This window comes from Quercus robur, chromosome 12 (genome assembly GCF_932294415.1).
Source record: "Quercus robur chromosome 12, dhQueRobu3.1, whole genome shotgun sequence".
Classification (NCBI taxonomy): Eukaryota; Viridiplantae; Streptophyta; class Magnoliopsida; order Fagales; family Fagaceae; genus Quercus; species Quercus robur.
In genome coordinates, this window is record NC_065545.1 from 3,426,698 (window position 1) to 3,446,495 (window position 19,798).

The window sequence follows — 19,798 nt, forward strand, 5'->3', positions numbered from 1 at the left end:
CAAAAAAAAGTTTCTATAAAAAAAAAAGTATTTAAAAAAATATATATTGTTTTTTTTTTAATTTAACTAAATATTATTCTGTCTCCTTTTGTATAAATATTAAATAATATAATCCGCCGAACAACTTGATGGAACGCATATCAAGGGCTGAGTTTTTGTTTCAGATGGTTGAAGGCAGGCCATTGATTATCTTTCAGATCAGGTAAAAAGTTAGGTTTTTACTTCAGAGTGGAAATTTCCAACCGAGAAAGTTATAGATTAGATAAAAGTTTGTTTGGAATGTAACGAAAAGTTCAGTATATTTGAGATTTTAGCTTTTTTTTTTTTTAGTATTATTTATAGATTTTATTGTACTTTTTTATATTATTTATAGATTTTATTATACTATTTAGTTAATTTTTAACTTTTTTTTTTTCCCCCTACAGACAAAACTTAAGGATGGTAACTTAAATACTGTTCCTTAGATTCCCCTCTTAAGATTCAGTCATATAGCTAAGTAGCCACATAACTGAATCTTAAGAGTAGAACTTAAGGAACAGTATCTAAGTACTGTACTAAATCTTGCCATTTTTCTATATTTTCATTAAAAAAAAAAAAAAAAAAATCAGTTTCAACTAAATAAGCTGTTCCCAAACATACTATAAATTTAATAGTTTTTTATGTATCATATTGTTAGTGGCCGTAAAAAAAAAAAAAAGATTTAAGTGGTAAATTTAGTTGAGAATCATAAAAATTTGCCATATAAGAGTGTTAAAAAGTTGTCAACGTTTTATTTTTTATTTTTTTTAGATTAAACATTTGGTGTGTATTAAGTGCTTGATGATATTTTAAAAGTTTGAGAAATATTATTTTTCATTGAACCATAAAACAATTCATAGACTCCATTAGGCAGCTCAATAAAAGTATTCTGGGTTGTATTTATTTTGCTAAGGATAGTAGAACTAGCGGGTAAATTTGTTTTTTGTGAAGGAGATGCACTAAATGTGATTCAAGAATTTCAAATCACATAGACTTCCCCACAATGGGTCATTGAAAATAGTACTATTACTACTAGAAGTCTAGAACTATAATTGTTTTAGATTCTTTTGTTGAATGGTCATGTTAATCACATGCTATTTAGATAAAGCTAATTTTGTTGCCCATTGTATTGTGTAACTTTGAAGGAAAAATCCTCATACATTCCATCCCTTATTTTTCCCTAAGGATTCATGATTGGGATGATTTTGTCCCCTGCTTTTGTACTTTCTCTTGTAGGTTCCTTTTCTTTTAATGATAAGTCTTATTCACCGAAAATAAATGAATATATATATATATATATATTAAAGGATTGATATACTATAATTTTTGGTGTTTTCTTTTACTAGAGTTAGGTTAATTTTTGTTACTATTTTCAATTGTAGAAAACTAGCCTTAAAATTTATAATTTGTTATTAGTATTCAATTAAAAAGTATTAGTCTATTTATTAGTTGAGACTACCCAAATTTAATATTAGTCATAAATTTGATGGAAAGTGTCAATTAGGTGATATCCCACCTTCTCATAAACATAGCAGATTTTATAATGAATTTAATTAGTTAATTTTACTATAAAATGAGAGAAGAAAATAATTACTATGTCGTTATATAGCTAAAATACCAAATAATTACTACACTTTTGATAACTTTCTATGTTGATTCATTGAATGTAATCTGTTTATCTGATTTGAACTTTTTTGAATAGTTGATTTTAACTGTCGTGGTCTTCTAACTGTGCACTAGTACCATATCCCTTACTTTATAAGTCATCAATGTCAAAATTTGGCAGTTTGGTGACAAATTTGCATCATAGGACTAGTTTTGTTTTGTATTGTATTTTTGTTTTTTTTTTGTTTTTTAATCAAATATTACTAGTCTTGTTGTTTAACGGTGGGCTGCTTGAAAAGTATTAGATATAGCTTGAAATATGGGTTATAAGGAATAGGACAAAATTTAAGGATAGTACCTTAGGTACCGTTTTTTAGTTTTTTTTTTTAATTCGACTATATGACTTTTAGTTAATAGAATGGACGTGTATTTTTAGTTAAGTAGTTACATGATTGAATTTTAAGAGAATTTAAAAAACAACCTTGTAATTTGGAGTATAACTATTTTGGTCATTCGTTGGCTATAATTTGGATTGTCCAACATTTTTGTATTGCCCCTTCGTGAGCGCTCGATTATAAGATTAATAAATTTGAAGACTGTGTCCTAAATTTGGAGAAAATTTCATCCATTAAGTTATTTTGTAATCACAATTATTTTCACACTCATTTTCATAACTAACATATGTAACAAACTATAATTAAGTGTTTGTCATTTTCACATAAACTTACAATTTTTTCTAGTTATATATTTATATATTTTTGACCCTTTAGGGGATGTCATGTTTATGTTCACCCCTTTATTAATATAACTACATTATTTTATTTTATTTTTATTTAGCGGAATTCCTCTTTAGCAAAAAAAAAAAAAAATTGTAAATATATCATCCAAATTGTAGAAGAAAAATGGAGGAAAAAAAAACCAAAGCCTCTTTGTGCAAAAATCTGAATTTCAGTGCGTTGTAGGGAGGCTGGGTGCCTCAATTGCCGACACTAGCACATACTCTCGTTTTATTTGATGGAATCCACTATTACCAGAATCCTGGTGGCAATCCTGTCTTTTCAGCCTTACATCTCATCAATCAAAAACTAGGACGTTGTCCAAAACTCAAAAACCATTCATGCCCCTCACTGTCGTTTTTCCAACTAATTAGTTCAAGATAAGCTAAAGATAAGAATCATACTTATGTCCTAATCTTTTTGGGCAGTGATTACTGTTTTGTCATAAATTGTGTAAGCACACGAAAAGACCATGTTACCCAAATTAACCACAGTTTGACTTTATTGACAATGCGCATTACAAATATAATCATGGTACTATTTCTCTTTCTATCTCTCTCTTTCAAATTTTTTTTTCTTTTTTAAAAGGTTTTTTGTTCGACACTACAAAATAGTCTATATTTTGTTAATTTTTTTTTATAGCACTATAGGACAATGTCCAATAAATAAAAAGGAAGCAATGTGATTATGAGAAGCATAGAAAATAAGTTATTGTTCATCCAAATATATCAAATTCAACCACCCCACTCATTACACTAGTAGTATTATTTTACAGGGGAGATTCCCTCTTCATTGCCCCATGTTACATGCAAATTCCTATTCTATATTGCCATAAAATGCCCCCACATTCACATGTGCATGACTAAAATCGGATCCCACCAACTACTTTTACATGCCGTAGGGCATCAAAATTTGGGTCCACCAATTGCAAAGGAAGTCTAGAAGGGCAAGTATATGAAATAGGAACACACCAATAGATTTAGTCAAAAAATACATACACCAACACAATTTCCTAAAGCATTAGTATTGTATTCAATAATAAAACACTCAAAATACTATTTTAACACACCAAATGGGAAACAAATTAAAATAAAAATAAAAATAAAAACAATCAAGTGTGTTATTTGGGAAATAAATTGCAAAATTTTTTAGTAACAAATCATTGTAACAATGCATCTTTCTTTTTTAATATTTTTTTCTCTCTCTCATTTGCGATGCTATCACAAAAATGGTAGTTGAAGGTTGTTTATATGGGCGGTGGGTGGATGATGGCTTTGAGTGACGACAATGATGGTGGGTTGTGATCACAATGGCAGCGGTGGTTGGGCTGTGTTTTGGTTAAGGCTAGGTTGATTTGGGTTTCGTAGTGCTGGCATTGGTAGTAGTGGTTGGGTTGCGATTTCAATTTCGATTTGGTTGATATGAGTTTCGGTGATAGTTGGATTGGTTGTTAGTGGTAGTGGTGAGTTTTTCTAGGTTACCTTTAAAGTGTAATATGTTAAAATACTATATGGGATATAGGGTGTATTATTAAATGTTGTGCTAAAATGGTAAAATTTGTTATTTATTTATTTATTTATTTTTTTAGTGTATTAAAATGATTTTATTTAATACACTGAATGATCCTTCATCTCCCTACCTTGAAGGAAATGACATATACATCTAAAACACGAAATACCATCTTCTTGTGAAAGAAAAATTATATAATGTTTCAGGTTTATATGATATCTCACTCACAACAGTCCTATTTGCTATGAGGAAAATGACATATACACGTGAAATACAAAATACCATCTATTTGTTAAGGTTCTTCGAATTGAATTTGAAAGAAAGATTTGCACTATATGACCGAAAATATTGAAAAAAGAAAAGTGAAAAAAAAAGAAGGGTTTGGGTTGGAAAAACAAAAAGGAGGAGTAGGGAGGGGATAGAGTGCAAGTTACGTAGAGGAAGAGCATTAGTGGGTATATGAGGTTAAAGGGGGACAAAGAAAAACAGGGCCAAGCGATATGATTTGTTGGGAGACAAGAAAGCGGCTTTTTATTTTGGTTTGCCGGGTTCAGACTCTGACACCTAACCCCCTTCACTACCTTCTTTTCCACGCGCACTTGATCGCGCATGAATTACCCTATTCAATCACATTTTGGTATTTTATTGGGTCCGACTGTCCTACACACAATTGGCAATGATTGTGTTAGATAAGGGTATGAAGTGTGTGCACGCGCGATATTGTGGTTGTGGGTGTGATTTTGTTGAGATATTTTGCCTTTGTGAAGGGGATTTACTAACCATCATTAACTGTCACCACCTTCGCACGCTTTGCCCGATAAAACCATGCATGCATACATACATAGCATCATATGCATGCTTTGTTGTGATTTGGCATCATCATCATCATCATCATCATCGTCATCCCATTCCTATCTTCGCATACGTCATGAACACGCTATCACTTTCTTTTCTTTTTTTTTAATTTCTTTTTTTGGTCAGACTCAAGTAGTCACTCAACTTAGACTTTTTTGACCAACGGGTGGCTTTTCAAACATTTTCGGCCAGTTCTTAACTAGTTACCCTCCATCCAAAACGAAAGTGACCTTACATGAAAAAAAAAATATATAAAAAAGGAGGAGTAACTCTAACAACAATAAGGGTTTGTTTGAATATCGCTTATTATTAAAAGTTAAAAACATTATAGCAAAATAATTTTTAAATGTGTAAATAGTGCCATGGAACCTAATTTTAAAGAAAAATTTGTTGAAATCCGTACTTGTGGGTCTTATGAACAGTGCACGGAATCCATAGAAAAAACGTAGATGCACATTTTTTTTCCTTTTCATCGCAATCCAAACCCAGCCTAAGTCTAACATTTCATTTGGAAGTAAGACTGTAAATGAATTAAGCCGTTTATAAGCATGCACAGTTAGGGCTTGAATCGATAAAAAGTTTGTTTGTTTATAAATAAGCCAAATTTAAACTTTAGTTTTAGGCACATTTAATAAACAAGTCAAACCCAAATAATAAAAATTGTTCATGGATAAGCTCATGAACATTAGGACTCAATACAAAATATGTTGAGCCTAGACTTATTTATGAGTTTGCTAACAAGATTGATATAAGTTTTGACAAATAAACTCATATCTTTCTAAGAATTTAACTAATTAAGAGTTGAGACCATTCACCAAAACCAAATAAGCTAAATAATAAGCTTGATATGAGCTTGATAATATACTTGTATTGAATCTCAAACTCAAAGTATGATATTGAGCTCAAGTTTGAGCTTGATATTGAGCTCGAATCTGGCTTGATTTATTAATCAAGCCAAGCCAAGTCGAGCTCAAACTTTTATACCTTATAACAAACTCAACCTTGAACATTATTTGTAGGCTTGATTCAAGCTCAAGCCAAGCTTAAACATTCTAGTTTTATTGTCAAGCTGAGACATTTAATACTCGACAAAGCTTATCTTATTTACAACCATTTTTGAAAGTTCATAAACTAAGACAGTATTACACATGTTTAATGTTGTCTAACATTTCATTTGGGAATTCAAACTTCTATTCTAGCTGATTCGTGAAAATTAGGTATTCAAGTAATAACCTACCACATATGTATTTTGAATCATATATCTATTCTCTCCCATCATTTATCTATAAAAAAAAATAGTGAAAATTACAATAGTAGTCTATGTTGTATATATAGGTATATACAATGATAGGTTGTAATAATAATGTTATTTGAGTTTGGAAAATATTGTTTCATAAAGTTGTTGAAGTGAAAATTCAAGTTTTGGAATTTTCTAAGTAAAAATTCGAAGTTAAGCATTTTCGATCGATCGAAACTTTGGCTCGATCGATTGAAATGGTAAGAAAATAATCTTGGAGTTTCTGGATGTCTCGATCGCTACTCAATTTTTGTTCAACCGATCGAAAAGAGCACTCGATCGATCGAAGTGAATTTTCGACCAATCGAAAGTCAAAAATCAAGAATTTTTTGCAAATTTTTCTAGTGACTGTTCAGTGTGTTTGAAGAGGTTTTAAGCCTTGTGAGCGGTTTTATGAAACATTTTAACTCTCTCTATGTGCCTTTTGATGAAATATAACCCTATGGGTATAAATAGAGGCTTATGTTCACTTGATGAAATATAACTTCACAAAATAGTAAGTTAGAGAAAAACACAAGAAATCTTGTGGTTATTATTTGGAATTGCTATCTGTAGAATCCAACATCTTGGTTGTATTCTGAAGACAAATTTGCGATAACCTTTTAACAACAATAGTGTGAGGGGTAAATATTGTCTAAAGAAAACGATATTGTACCTCCAAGTTATCTATTTTTTATTTGTCTTTTGTGTTAACCTTGTTCTTCCATTATTACTTTGTATAATATCCCCAACAATCTTAGATAATATTTCATACGATGGACGGAATAAGTGATGTTTCAACGTTGAAGATGTTGAATCATGAGTTGGTGAAATTTGATTGTTTTAATGGAACCAATTTTTCTCGATGGAAAGACAAGATGAAATTCCTACTTATTGCACTGATACTTTTCTATGTCTTGGACCCGAATTTGGTATCTTTTCCTATTGCGAGTGATAAAGACACTGATGAGATAAAGGTACAAAGAAAGAAATGGGAGGAAGACGAACTGATTTGCAGAGGGCACATTCTCAATACTCTTTTCAGATCATCTCTATGATCTCCACATCAATGAAGTTACCGAAGGAGATTTGGAATGCTTTGGAGGCAAATTACAAAACTGAGAAAATAGGTATGAATAAGTTTATTATTCAAAAGTAGTTTGATTATAAAATGCTGGATAATGTCTCAGTTTTGGATCAAGTACATGAATTACAGATTTTGGTCAATAAATTCCGTGATTTGTCAATCAATATTCCTGAATCATTTCAAGTGGGTGCAATCATTGTGAAATTTCCACCAAGTTGGAATAATTTTAAGAAGAAGCTTTTGCATATGTTAGAAGATCTCACTTTAGAACAATTCAAACAACATCTCTGAACTGAAGAGGAAAGTCAAATTAGAGATGGAACTAACACTAATTCTAAAGTGAATGTGAACAATATGAGCAAAATTCAAAGTGGGAGCAAAATTCAAAGTGGGAGTTTGAGTAAGACCAATAAGTACTTGAAAGTGAACAAAAGTGGGAGTGGTTTCAAGAAGAACAACTCCAATAAGGACAAAAAGAACCGGGCGTGTTTCCATTGTGGATGGAAAGAAATGCCCTTACATTCGTGAATGTAAACTCTTAAAGAACAAGAAAAATGATGAAGAAGGTAATGCCATTGAAACAAATGTCATTGAGGGCGTTGTTTCTATGGTGAGTGGCATACATATTAATATGATCACTGAAGTTCATATGGTTGTGATTGCAAATCCTTTTGATTAGTGGTTCAATTTGAGTGCAATGGTGCATGTGTGCAACAACAAAGAGCAATTCAAGACTTATGATGAGTCTTCCATAGAACAATAAGTGCTGATGGGCAACTACAATAAAGTAAATGTTTTTGGAAAAGGCACCGTTGAAGTGAAAATGAGTTTCAGCAAGATGCTGATCTTGACCAATGTTTTTCATGTACCCGATATCAAGAAGAATCTTATGTTTGCCAATTTGTTATGTAAGAGTAGTGTAAAGGCTGTACTTGAATCAGACAAGTTAATCTTGTCTAAGAATGAGATATTTGTAGGAAATGGATATGCTATTGAGTTTCAGTGGCATATCCATTTCCGACAAATGGCATGTACAAACTAAATATTATTAATAAAAAAGTTTATGGTTATGCTTATTTTGTTGATTCTTCATATTTGTTACATGCTAGATCGAGACATTTAAATTTCAAAAACTTGAAGTTTATGTCAAAGTATAGTATGATTTCATATAAGCATGATGATGAAAAGAAATGTGAAATTTGTATTCAAGCAAAGATGACAAAGAAACCATTTTCTAAGTCAGATCTAAATTCTATTATGCTTAAACTTGTACATTTTGATATATTTGAGTTGAATAGTGTGTGGTGAATATTTTCCTAATGATTTTTCTACGTTTTGTGAGAAATATGGTATAATACACCAAATTTCAACCCCTTATACACCCCAACAAAATGGTTTGGCTGAAAGGAAAAATAGGACTCTTGTATACATTGTAAATGCCATGATTTTAAGTGCAAAGCTCCCATTTACTTTATGGGGAGAGGTATTGCTTAAAGCATGTTATGTGCACAATAGAGTACTTTCCAAGAAGATTAAAGTATCTCCATATGAGTTATGGAATGGAAGGAAACCAAACCTTGATTATATCAAAGTGTAGGGGTGTTTAGCCTTTTATAGAGTGGTTGATAAAAAAAAAAAACAAAATTATTATCTAAGAAAAATGATATTGTACCTCTAAATTATCTATTTTCTATTTATTTTTTGTATTAATTTTGTTATTCCATTATTACTTTGTATAATATTCCAACAGTCTACAGGGTTGTCATTTTCAGGTTCGGTTGCAATAATGCAAAATGCAGGTTGAAAAGTATGTGCATTTTGGAAATAATCATACTATGGATGAAAACAAAGAAAATTAAAAAATTGGGGTATCTTTGTTTTCAAAGTACAGATAACGCGGGTTTTGCGAAGGCAGTGGGTCCAATTTCTGGAAGTCCTTTGCTTCTGGCGGTTAGCTTAAGTTTTAAGTACAGTGTGGATTTGGAGCCAATGGGCAATGAAATTGTTTAGGATTATTGGGCCCTCTCATTGTGGGCCTTCACCTCCATAAAAATGTTTTTTATATTTATATTTATATATATATATCTCACTTAAAACAGATCTCGATCCAGAGTGATTTGGTTTTTCCAATAATAGAATTGCATTTGCACGTCATAAAAAACCATCATGCCCGACCAAAGATAAATATAGACCCATATGTCTGCCATGTGATATGCCTAGCTTACTCGAACAACCTACCTAGCTCGATGGGTTCAAGAGGTTCACGCCCATCTTATCAAACCATCAAGCCCTCGTGTGAAATAAGATTTAGTGAAAGCTACATTTGACCAGACCATAAGGGTGGGGATTAAAAAAAGCTACATCCTAATTAATGGGAAAAAATTATTAATACCATGAATGACATAAAGCCACATTTCTACGATACCAATGGCTAATTAGCATTGGTTAAGACATCGTTGTTTGATTTGAGAGTTTATAGAAGATATTTATTTAATCATTTCTTTTTTTTTGACAAGATTGTGTTTAAAGTTTTTATTTATTTAATCTTTCCTTTTTTTGACAAGATTGTACATGTTCATGTTCTTTACCAAACATGTTATTGTTGGAAGAAACTAAGTTTTACCAAATTGTTTGGACCATCATGTTCCTGAGTGTTAGACTTAAAGAGTTTTCAGAAATAACATGAAATAGTTGAAGATGCTGTCCGGTTACATTGGAGAGTGTTTTTTTTTTTTGAGATTGAAGGTACATTGGAGAGTGTTAAACCCAAAGTAAGGACTCTGCTGCGCTCCATTATTGCAATTGCACATGTTTGTGTATGGGCTGGGTTGTATATTATGCCTAAGCATTGCTTTTCTTGCCAAATTTTCTGACCTGGTCCAAACACTAAAAACAAGCTGAGATGAACCCGATTGAGTTGGGCTGATCTTCATTTTAGTCCAGTACGAAATGCCCCTCGGCCTCATGGTGGGACTACTCAGTACAAATTTCGACTGGCTGGTACCTGCGGTACTGACTATTTTAAGATTTGCTGTTAATAAATGTTAAACCAAACGAACTGTTTTAATAATTTTACAAATTTGCAAATCATTTTGTTATTAGCAATTGCAACTGGAACAGACCTCCTACAAGGTTTATGCTAAGTTAACATACAAGATAAATGGTTGGAAATTGTATTATCGTACATGTTCTTCTAGCGTCATAACAAAAATTCACGACAATATCATAATACTCTCAAATTTGACTATCACCTCACACATGAGTCATTAAAAAATTTGAAACTATAGATCATTATGATTAATTGACCCAAATATGAGGTGGTAGGCAAATTATGAGTTATTCTAAAATTGTTGTGAATTTTGTTAGGATTTAACTTTATTGTTATTGTATTCCAAATTAGGAGTTCTAAGCTTGGTTTGGCATGAATTTTTCTTTTTCCTAATTATCATAACAATACTATAGTCTTTATATGTGTCTTTAGATGATATATATACTTCAATGGTAAAGATGTAACATTTTGATTCTAAAAAAAAGGAAGATGTAGCCGATATATATATATATATATATATTGATTGTAAGGACTCAATTCGTGACGACCCCAAGATGGTATTGGGCTCGTATGTAGAGAGGGCCCAAACAATATCATTTATAGAGCGTGGGTTTGAAAGGCTAGGTCTTGGTCACTAGTTGGTGGATGACCATGGTGTTCATACAAAAGTAAGCCATGTTCGCTTCGTGGAGTCTTTCTCCTCAAAACAGTCTGGGAGGCTCTGGTTTTTGGCCTTCCCAGCCACCTTTCCGGATTGCTTGCTTCCCCTTTTATATTAGCCTGTATCCCTTATCCTACGTTTACGTGTAGGTTCAACTTTCCAGGACTGATACTTGTCCCATCAGCCCATACCCAAAGTGGTTGGGGGTGGTTGTAAAAGCTGAAGAACATGGCTCTGTCAGGTGCAGAGTATTCAATGGCAGTAATGGCAGCTTTCCTTTTGTCCTTGGTCGTTATACTATCCAGCATCCCCTTCTCTATCAACATAGATATTTTAGGTTTTTCCCAAAACTGTTCCTATACCGTTCTTGCCCTTTCTTTCAGGGGGACCTTGGATATGCCGAGGACAGAATTATCCTCGACTATGTCTCAAGACTACTTGGACTTTTATTGCACGTCCTCGGCTATACCCCTCCTCGGCTCGGGCCTTGAGCCCCAATGTAAAAATGGGCCAGGGCCACAAATTCTTGGGCCCCACAATAGCCCCTCAAAATCCTGCTGTCCGACCTCTTAGTCGGAGAGGAGGGTTTTGGTGATGCCAAGCCTTTATTACAGTTCGTTTAGCTTTGACCTTCATTAATGTTGGTGTCCCTCCATCTATTTAGGAAATGCGCCGGGTTACGAGACATTCGTCTAGATTTTCACACGGGGCGCTCCTACCATTTCAGTGTACAAGGCGCATCTTTAATAGATTTACATTACGAGGCCGATCAAATCTGACGGTTATAGATGACATTGGGGAGTTGAACAGACGCTACCTCATTTGCAGATCTTCTTGGAAATCTGCACGGATTAAATGCCACTAAACTTACCTTCCATATAAGAAGCCAGACGAGAGGGTATTCCCTTCGCGTAAAGACCCTTTAACCATTCTAAAGCCTTAAACTTCAAGCTGTGTTCAAATTTTTCCTCATCAGCACAGTCAAAGCTTATAGTGTGACACGTTTGAGGTAGAAGCGGGGATGAAAAGATCACATCCTCCTCAGAAGCGTTATGCCCCTCCGAAACTTAAGATGGCTCGGTCAGGGTAGGGTTGGCAGAGACTCAAGATACTTTCCACCCTCTTTCAGCTAAAATCCGAAGCAGGTGCTAGTCGCATCAAGCTTTTGGTGCGATTGAGCTGGGGTTATCCATTATCAGTACCAGCCGCTCTCCTATGAGCATAGCTAATATGACACCAGCGTGTTAGGAGTCAGGGCTGACGCAAGGACTGAGTATCCCTGCTTCTTCCTCTGTTCCTTCACTGGTGCCTCCTTTTGCCTCCCCTTCTTCTTCTTTCCCATCACCAGATCCATCCTGGTGCTTTTACTTCTTCCTCTTCTTCTCCTCTTTCATCAAAAGGGGTCCTTCTTTCAATATGGTAGCTACTAGAGCAGAATTTAGAAAGACTTCTTTTTGTTGTTTGTTTTGTTGTTTTTTTTTTTTATTCTTGTTTTTGTAATTTGTTTCCTATATAGGCTTGTTTAAGCCCTTCATTGTACGCTGTACTACTTCTTTACATTAATAAAAGTTGCCATTGTTTCATTCTATGTATTCTTTCTTTCCTGCAATGGTTATGCCGTGAATGGACGTACTATCGTATGACTTCTTTTCATTTTTATACTCTAAACGATGCTTAGGGTCGAAATCCCTTATAAAAGATGTTATTATGAACTTATTAGAGTTGCCCGGCATAATAATGCCGACCTGAGAAAACGATACTTAGGGCCGAAACCCTTATAAAAGATGTTATTATAAACTTATTAGAGCTGCCCGGTATAATAATGCCGACCTGAGAAAACGATACTTAGGGCCGAAACCCTTATAAACGATGTTATTATGAACTTATTAGAGCTGCCCGGTATGATAATGTTGACTTGAGAAAACGATACTTAGGGCCGAAACCCTTATAAAAGATGTTATTATGAACTTATTAGAGCTGCCCGGCATAATAATGCCGACCTGAGAAAATGATACTTATGGCCGAAACCCTTATAAAAGATGTTATTATGAATTTATTAGAGCTGCCCGGCATAATAATGCCGACCTGAGAAAACGATACTTAGGGCCGAAACCCTTATAAAAGATGTTATTATGAACTTATTGAAGCTATCTTGCACAAACTGACCGAGATGATGGCTGAATGCTCGGTGCTGTGCAGGAGGTAATCATCTGAGGATATGTAACCTAAAATGAACAGCCCATGCAGGTCGCCGAGTACTAGGGTGTTTCGCCTTCTTCCCAATGACCTTCATAGCCTTAGTCTTTTCTGGTATTTGGTCCGAGGACTGAGCGACTTAAAATTCTCCTTAAGTGGCTGATTTTTCCATAGGTTTGAGTCGGAGGACCATGCAATACCTTGGTTCTGTCCAAAACTTAGCTTTTTTAAGTAGTTAGTTTCCCCATAGGTTTGAGTTCGAGGACCATGCAATACCTTGGTTCTGTCCAAAACTTGATTTTTAAGTAGTTGGTTTCCCTATAGGTTTGAGTCCGAGGACCATGCAATACCTTGATTCTGTCCAAAACGAGGACCATGCAATACCTTGGTTCTGTCCAAAACTTGATTTTTAAGTAGTTGGTTTCCCAATAGGTTTGAGTCCGAGGACCATGCAATACCTTGGTTCTGTCAAAAACTTGATTTTTAAGTAGTTGGTTTCCCCATAGGTTTGAGTCCGAGGACCATGCAATACCTTGGTTCTGTCCAAAACTTAATTTTTAAGTAGTTGGTTTCCCCATAGGTTTGAGTCCGAGGACCTTGCAATACCTTGGTTCTATCCAAAACTTGATTTTTAAGTAGTTGGTTTCTCTATAGGTTTGAGTTCGAGGATCATGTAATACCTTGGTTCTGTCCAAAACTTGATTTTTTTAAGTAGTTAGTTTCCCCATAGATTTGAGTCCGAGAACCATGCAATACCTTGGTTCTGTCCAAAACATGATTTTTTTAAGTAGTTGGTTTCCCCATAGGTTTGAGTCCGAGAACCATGCAATACCTTGGTTCTGTCCAAAACTTGATTTTTAAGTAGTTGGTTTCCTCATAGGATTGAGTCCGAGGACCATGCAATACCTTGGTTCTGTCCAAAACTTAGCTTTTTTAAGTAGTTGGAGGAATTAACCCCTCGGCTATGGCGTGGGACATTGGTTTAGGGGGATTAGCTCATCGGCCAAGCCTCTAGAACCATCCGCGCTACTGACGCTTAGAAGCGTAGCCCTTATTGAAGAAACGTAGCCCCTATTGAAGAAACGTAGCCCCTAGTGGAATTTTATGCTAGAACACTACAACTGGCTGTTGGAAATGATGGGGGAACTGTCTCAACCCACCGCCTGTGCCAACACACAAGCCCTTCCCACAGACGGCGCCAATTGTAAAGACTCAATTCGTGACGACCCCAAGATGATACTGGGCTCATACGTAGAGAGGGCCCAAACAATATCATTTGTAGAGCGTGGGTTTGAAAGGCTAGGCCTTGGTCACTGGTCGGTGGATGACCATGGTGTTCATACAAAAGTAAGCCATGTTTGCTTCGTGGAGTCTTTCTCCTCGAAACGGTCTGGGAGGCTCTGGTTCTTGGCCTTTTTTCCCAGCCACCTTTCCGAATTGCTTGCTTCCCCTTTTATATTAGCCTGTATCCCTTATCCTACGTCCATGTGTAGGTTCGACTTTCCAGGACTGATACTTGTCCCATCAGCCTATACCCAAAGTGGTTGGGGGTGGTTGTAAAAGCTGAAGAGCATGGCTCTGTCAGGTGCAGAGTATTCAATGGCAGTAATGACAGCTTTCCTTTTGTCCTTGGTCGTTATACTATCCAGCGTCCCCTTCTCTATCAACATAGATATTTTAGGTTTTTCCCAAAACTGTTCCTATACCGTTCTTGCCCTTTCTTTCAGGGGGACCTTGGATATGCCGAGGACAGAATTATCCTCGGCTATGTCTCAAGACTACTTGGACTTTTATTACACGTCCTCGGCTATACTCCTTCTCGGCTCGGGCCTTGAGCCCCAATGTAAAAATGGGACAGGGTCACAAATTCTTGGGCCCCACATATATATATATATATATATATATATATGTTCCAGTTCTTTGTCTGATAAAGTTTTTAACACTATTGTTGTCAACTTGTCATTGAACTAATACTAATAGTGCAAACCATCCTATATGTAATTTGTCCCAAGAAAAAAAAATGGTTATATGTTATATGTATATGTATTGCAATTTTAGGGTTACCTTACTCTATATAATCCTTTCAATGCGTGTATTATAATATAGATAGAGCTCAATAGTAAATAATTATTAGTCATTTAAGGCATTATGTTGTGGATGTAGGCCACTAATTAAGACCGAAATATAAAAATCCTTTATATTCTTTCCTTTTCATCTTGTCTTTTTTTTTTTTTTTTTTTTTTAATAATTTTATATTAATTGGTTCAGATTTTGATTTTCTTTTTTGATACGATAAGCTTCTAAATCAAGTATGGGGGAAGCTAGTAAAGGAGTATTGCCTAGAAAGTATGGTGAAAAATTGCTACGGTTTGCCGATTCTTTTAAGAAGGTATTTTTTCATTGCTTGGTTGACTATTCAAGGTAGACTTTTGGTTGATCAGGATATGGTAATTCAATGAGGGCATTATGGAGAGCTATTATGTAGTCTATGCAAAAACACTTTGGAGGCCCGGGTAGGAATTATTTGTATTACGAATGTGCTATGTAAACAAAAACATAAGATACCGGAATTTATGAATAGTTAATTTTGGGATAACGTCATTCCAATAGTAATGTTGGAGGTCTCCAAGTGAGGACATAATGTAACATATTACCACACTATTTAACCCATCTACTTAATTAAAAAAAAAAAAAAAAATTAGATTTAAGTATTTAGACCCAACTATATTATATTAATTTAAGAAGTTATTTTATTTTTACACAATACATGTGGGTGAGACTTTTCACTTACATTTATAGATCCAACAATCTTTCATTTATGTGTAAGTCATTATCTTTGTTAGTGTCAAGGCTTCTTTATAGATCAAATTGATACATATGCATCCAACAATCTCCTATTTATTTGTTAGTCATTTTCTTCTAGAGACTTTTGAGACCTCTATGTGAATTAAGACAAGTGTCCTACAAGCTTTTCTATGTGCCATTCTTCTAGACAGCTGGAAACCCTAATGAGAGAGAGTTAAGGTGAGAAGACACCTCATAATCCTATATCCAAATCCCTTCGTTGGGCCATATGCACTAACTCAAAAACCTTGATGTGAGAGAGAGAGAGAGAGAGAGATCAGCCATTCTCTCTTTTTTTTTTTTTTTTGGTATATTTTGTTTTTAAACAATATTGAATTTTAATATCTGTTAATCTGCATTTTTTTTTTTAAAAACATATATCATTCAATTGAACAAGTTGTCACATATGTGCGCTAATTTGACATTAAACAAACACATCACTGACGGAGATAGAAAATAGGATCACTTTGAAAACAAAATTGAACTTAATGAACTAAAATAAAAACAATCCCAAATTTGAGGGAGGAAAGTATAATTTCATCTTTTTAGATATGACTCTATGTTACAGAATGGTTTTGGCTTAACATGAAATTGTTCAATATACGTATATATTAAACTTTTCTCTCATATAATTAAAGGTAATTCCGACGTGTTGATCCCGGGAGATAAGATTTATATATATATATATGTATGTGAGTGGAATTAACATGTTTAATACAGGAATAATTACAATATGAGTCATCATTTGCTTTGAACGCTTTAAAATTTCATGGCACAAGAAATCCCATCCTGAGGAAATTAAAATCAATTCACTAACTCAATATTTGTAGTTGGAACACACTGTATACGTACACAGAAAGGTCCTGCCAATTGCCAAACTTATCATAGTGGCACGACAGACGTGGGAGGCTTGTGTACTTCGATTGTGACCTTTTCGGCTAGCGGAGGCCGACATGGACAGGCCATTGCTATGAACTTTGGAACCTGATCTCCGGGCATCAGTACTGAAAAGCTCTGGGACTCATCTCGTTTTATTGTCTGTGTTGAAAAAAATAAATAAAAGAGAGTAAGCAAAAGAAAGAAAGAAATCTGATTTGGGTTTCTTTTTCTTTTTCTTTACGTACATAATACAACAAGCACGAATATGATAGTGCAGCACTATCGTCTTAATTTGAAAGTTTATTTACCGAAAGTAAAGCATGGTTGTTAATACTATATAGAACCAAAAAAAAAAAAAAAAAAAAAAAGAAATTTGAAAACGCTGATCACAAAGGAACATACTTAAAAATTAAAAGAAAAAGCTGTTGGCAAAGGCACAGCTGGTAAAGTAATAAAAAAGAAGAAGAAAATTGTCTATAAAGAACAAATCTATGGCATGCAAAATTGGGAAAAGAAGAGAAATAAAGGTACGTACGTACCTTATGTGGAGATAGAGGTTTCCGTGGAGAGTTAGGGAGATCTGCTTCTATATCGGAAATATTATCATCCGGAGAAGATATGAAGAGTGATCGGAGCTTTTCCCATTGGAAGCAACAATAGAAGAAGGCACTCATGCAGAGCATCAAGATCAAAAGAAGAGCTAAACCTAGAGGAAACCCTATGAGTGGCCGAGTTGAGTCCTCCATAGTTGCTGCTTATCTCTCTTTCTTCTTCGATCTGATTATGTTAATGAACTATATCTTGAAAACTACAGGAATGGCAAAACTTAGTAGGTGGTGGACTTGGTTAGGTCTTGATGGGTGAGTGGGAATGGCAATTTATTGAGATTTCAATGACTGAGCGGCTCTCGGTTGGGTACAGGTGGAAGTACACTTTACGTTAAGTACGGAAAGCGTCTGGTCCTACTAATTAACATAGTATGTCTTTTATATTTATTATTTAGGAACAGATAAAATTTAATGGTGGGGCGGCTTCAAAAAAAAAAAAAAAAAAAAAAAAAAATTAAAGGTGGAGCTTTAGTCGATCACAAGTGCATATCACTAAAACCCATAAAAGTAAGAGACTTTGAGCATTGAATACTTGCATATTTATCTCCCAAGAGCACAATGTTTTATCATCAATTTGTTGTTGATGATTGGTGTTGAGAAAGATTTTCATAAGTAATTAAAAATTAAAATTCTAATCATGACAAAAATTTACAACAATCTTTAAAAATCTTCCAATTTGTATATCACCTCACACTTCAGTTCACTATAATTAATTATTTTAATTTTTTTTTTAATCATGCATGTACAGAGTGAAAGACAAATTAAAAGTTATGAATTTTTATTATGACTATATAAAAGAGCTTGAAATCAAAATGATGTTCACTCTTAAAAAAATAGTGCAATAATGCAAAAGCACGTTTGATTAAAAAAATATATATAAAGGACGTAAGTTAATCATGATGTATATGAAGTAATTAACATTAATTCGTTCTTGAAAATTTTACAAGATTTCTTTGTTAAAATAATCTTTTGCTTTAAGCTTTAAAAAACATTCTCTTACTTTAATTTGTAGCTATTGTCTAGTGTCACAATTTATTTTGTCTTGTTGAATGATTGATGAATTCTTTCATACTCTCTCTCTCTAAACTAGGAGGGGTGAGCTACCCCAAAATCATCCTTTTTTTTTTTTTTTTTTTGGTTTCAATGTTGTGCGAAAAAACCCATTAAAAGCAAAATCAATTTAATTAATGCAAGTTATCAATCTCTCATCAGATTATTTCTTCTTATTTTTTTCATCAAAAAGATTATTTCCTATATAAAATTAGGACTTCTCAAGAAGCCATAGGCTAAAATGTTTGAAAATCGAGAACAAATGAATCATACACAGTATTGCTCCTCTTTCCTAACTTTACTGTGCAATTCGATGTTTATGTGCTCTCCCACCAGTACCACAGCCCACCCACGAAGCAAAAAATTCTTCAATCCTGTGATGATAGTACACTCATCACAGTCACAGCTCCCCCCTTGTTCAAGTTGTTTTGACACTTTTGAGGCTCTTATATATTCTCTTCTTAGTTCTTACGTAATGATGATGTTAAGCACGGGTGCTTATAAAGAGTTTTCCAGAACTGTTCCCTCTGTCAAACATACACACGGACGGTGCACAAAGGTCGCATGATCTGCGTTTTAAGGAAGTGTATGATTAGCTAGCTAGCTACTCGATCGTGTTCGATCACAGTTACGTTTGCACAGTAATTTTGAATATATGGTTCATGTACTTAACTTCAAAACCATTGAATAAGGTTGTTCCAGCATTTTGAAATCGAACTATTTCAATATGCACAACTTTTTAAAATCACATTTTTTTATATGGAAATGTGTTTAATTAAATTAGGAATGTTTGACAATAAATTGATCTTTTACGAGGAGCATAGCATAATTATCCCTTAAGCTAGTGAGAAACAAACCATACGAATTCAGCCATCAAATAAATGGACATATAAATATAATATTATATATATGCCCTCAAAAAAAATAAAGATCTTAAATATTTAATGGACAAAAAATATGGTGCAGCTTGAATTGCGCTTATCCAAAACAGATAGATGCATAACGACGCGACATTTTTTGTCTCAAAACTCAAAAGTGATCCTCAAATGTTACTTCAAATATTAGGTCCGGGTCGTTTTCAATATCCACGTAATTCCACTTACTACACAAAGTGGAAAGCATTATAATTTTAGAGCCTAACAACGCTCTAAGAGAGATCAGGAAAACTGCCATGTGCAAAGGGCCAATAGATTGCTCGGTTTAGAGCTTTAAGAGTTCCATACGGAGTTGGCTTCATTGTAATGCATTCCCTGCAAGTTGCTCCTTATCTCTCTCTCTTTGTCTCTTTGCATGATGAACATGTGTGAACTGCTAAAGGGTTTGTCTCTTTACCTAGCTACGGTTTTTTTGGGAGTCATGATTGTAACCCAATAACCTTCCAAATA

At 34.2% G+C, this 19,798-nt stretch overlaps 1 protein-coding gene across 1 annotated transcript; it reads right to left on the minus strand.

Annotated features, from left to right (window-relative positions):
- Nucleotides 1-16,537: 16,537 nt before the first annotated feature.
- LOC126709981 (uncharacterized protein At5g65660-like) lies at nucleotides 16,538-17,624 on the minus strand. Its single transcript, XM_050410362.1, has 2 exons — nucleotides 17,295-17,624; nucleotides 16,538-16,914 (listed from the first exon to the last, which is right to left on the minus strand). The coding sequence occupies exons 1-2, from the start codon at nucleotides 17,499-17,501 to the stop codon at nucleotides 16,759-16,761; spliced, it is 363 nt and encodes a 120-aa protein (XP_050266319.1). The 5' UTR covers nucleotides 17,502-17,624; the 3' UTR covers nucleotides 16,538-16,758.
- Between the last annotated feature and the right edge of the window lie 2,174 nt (nucleotides 17,625-19,798).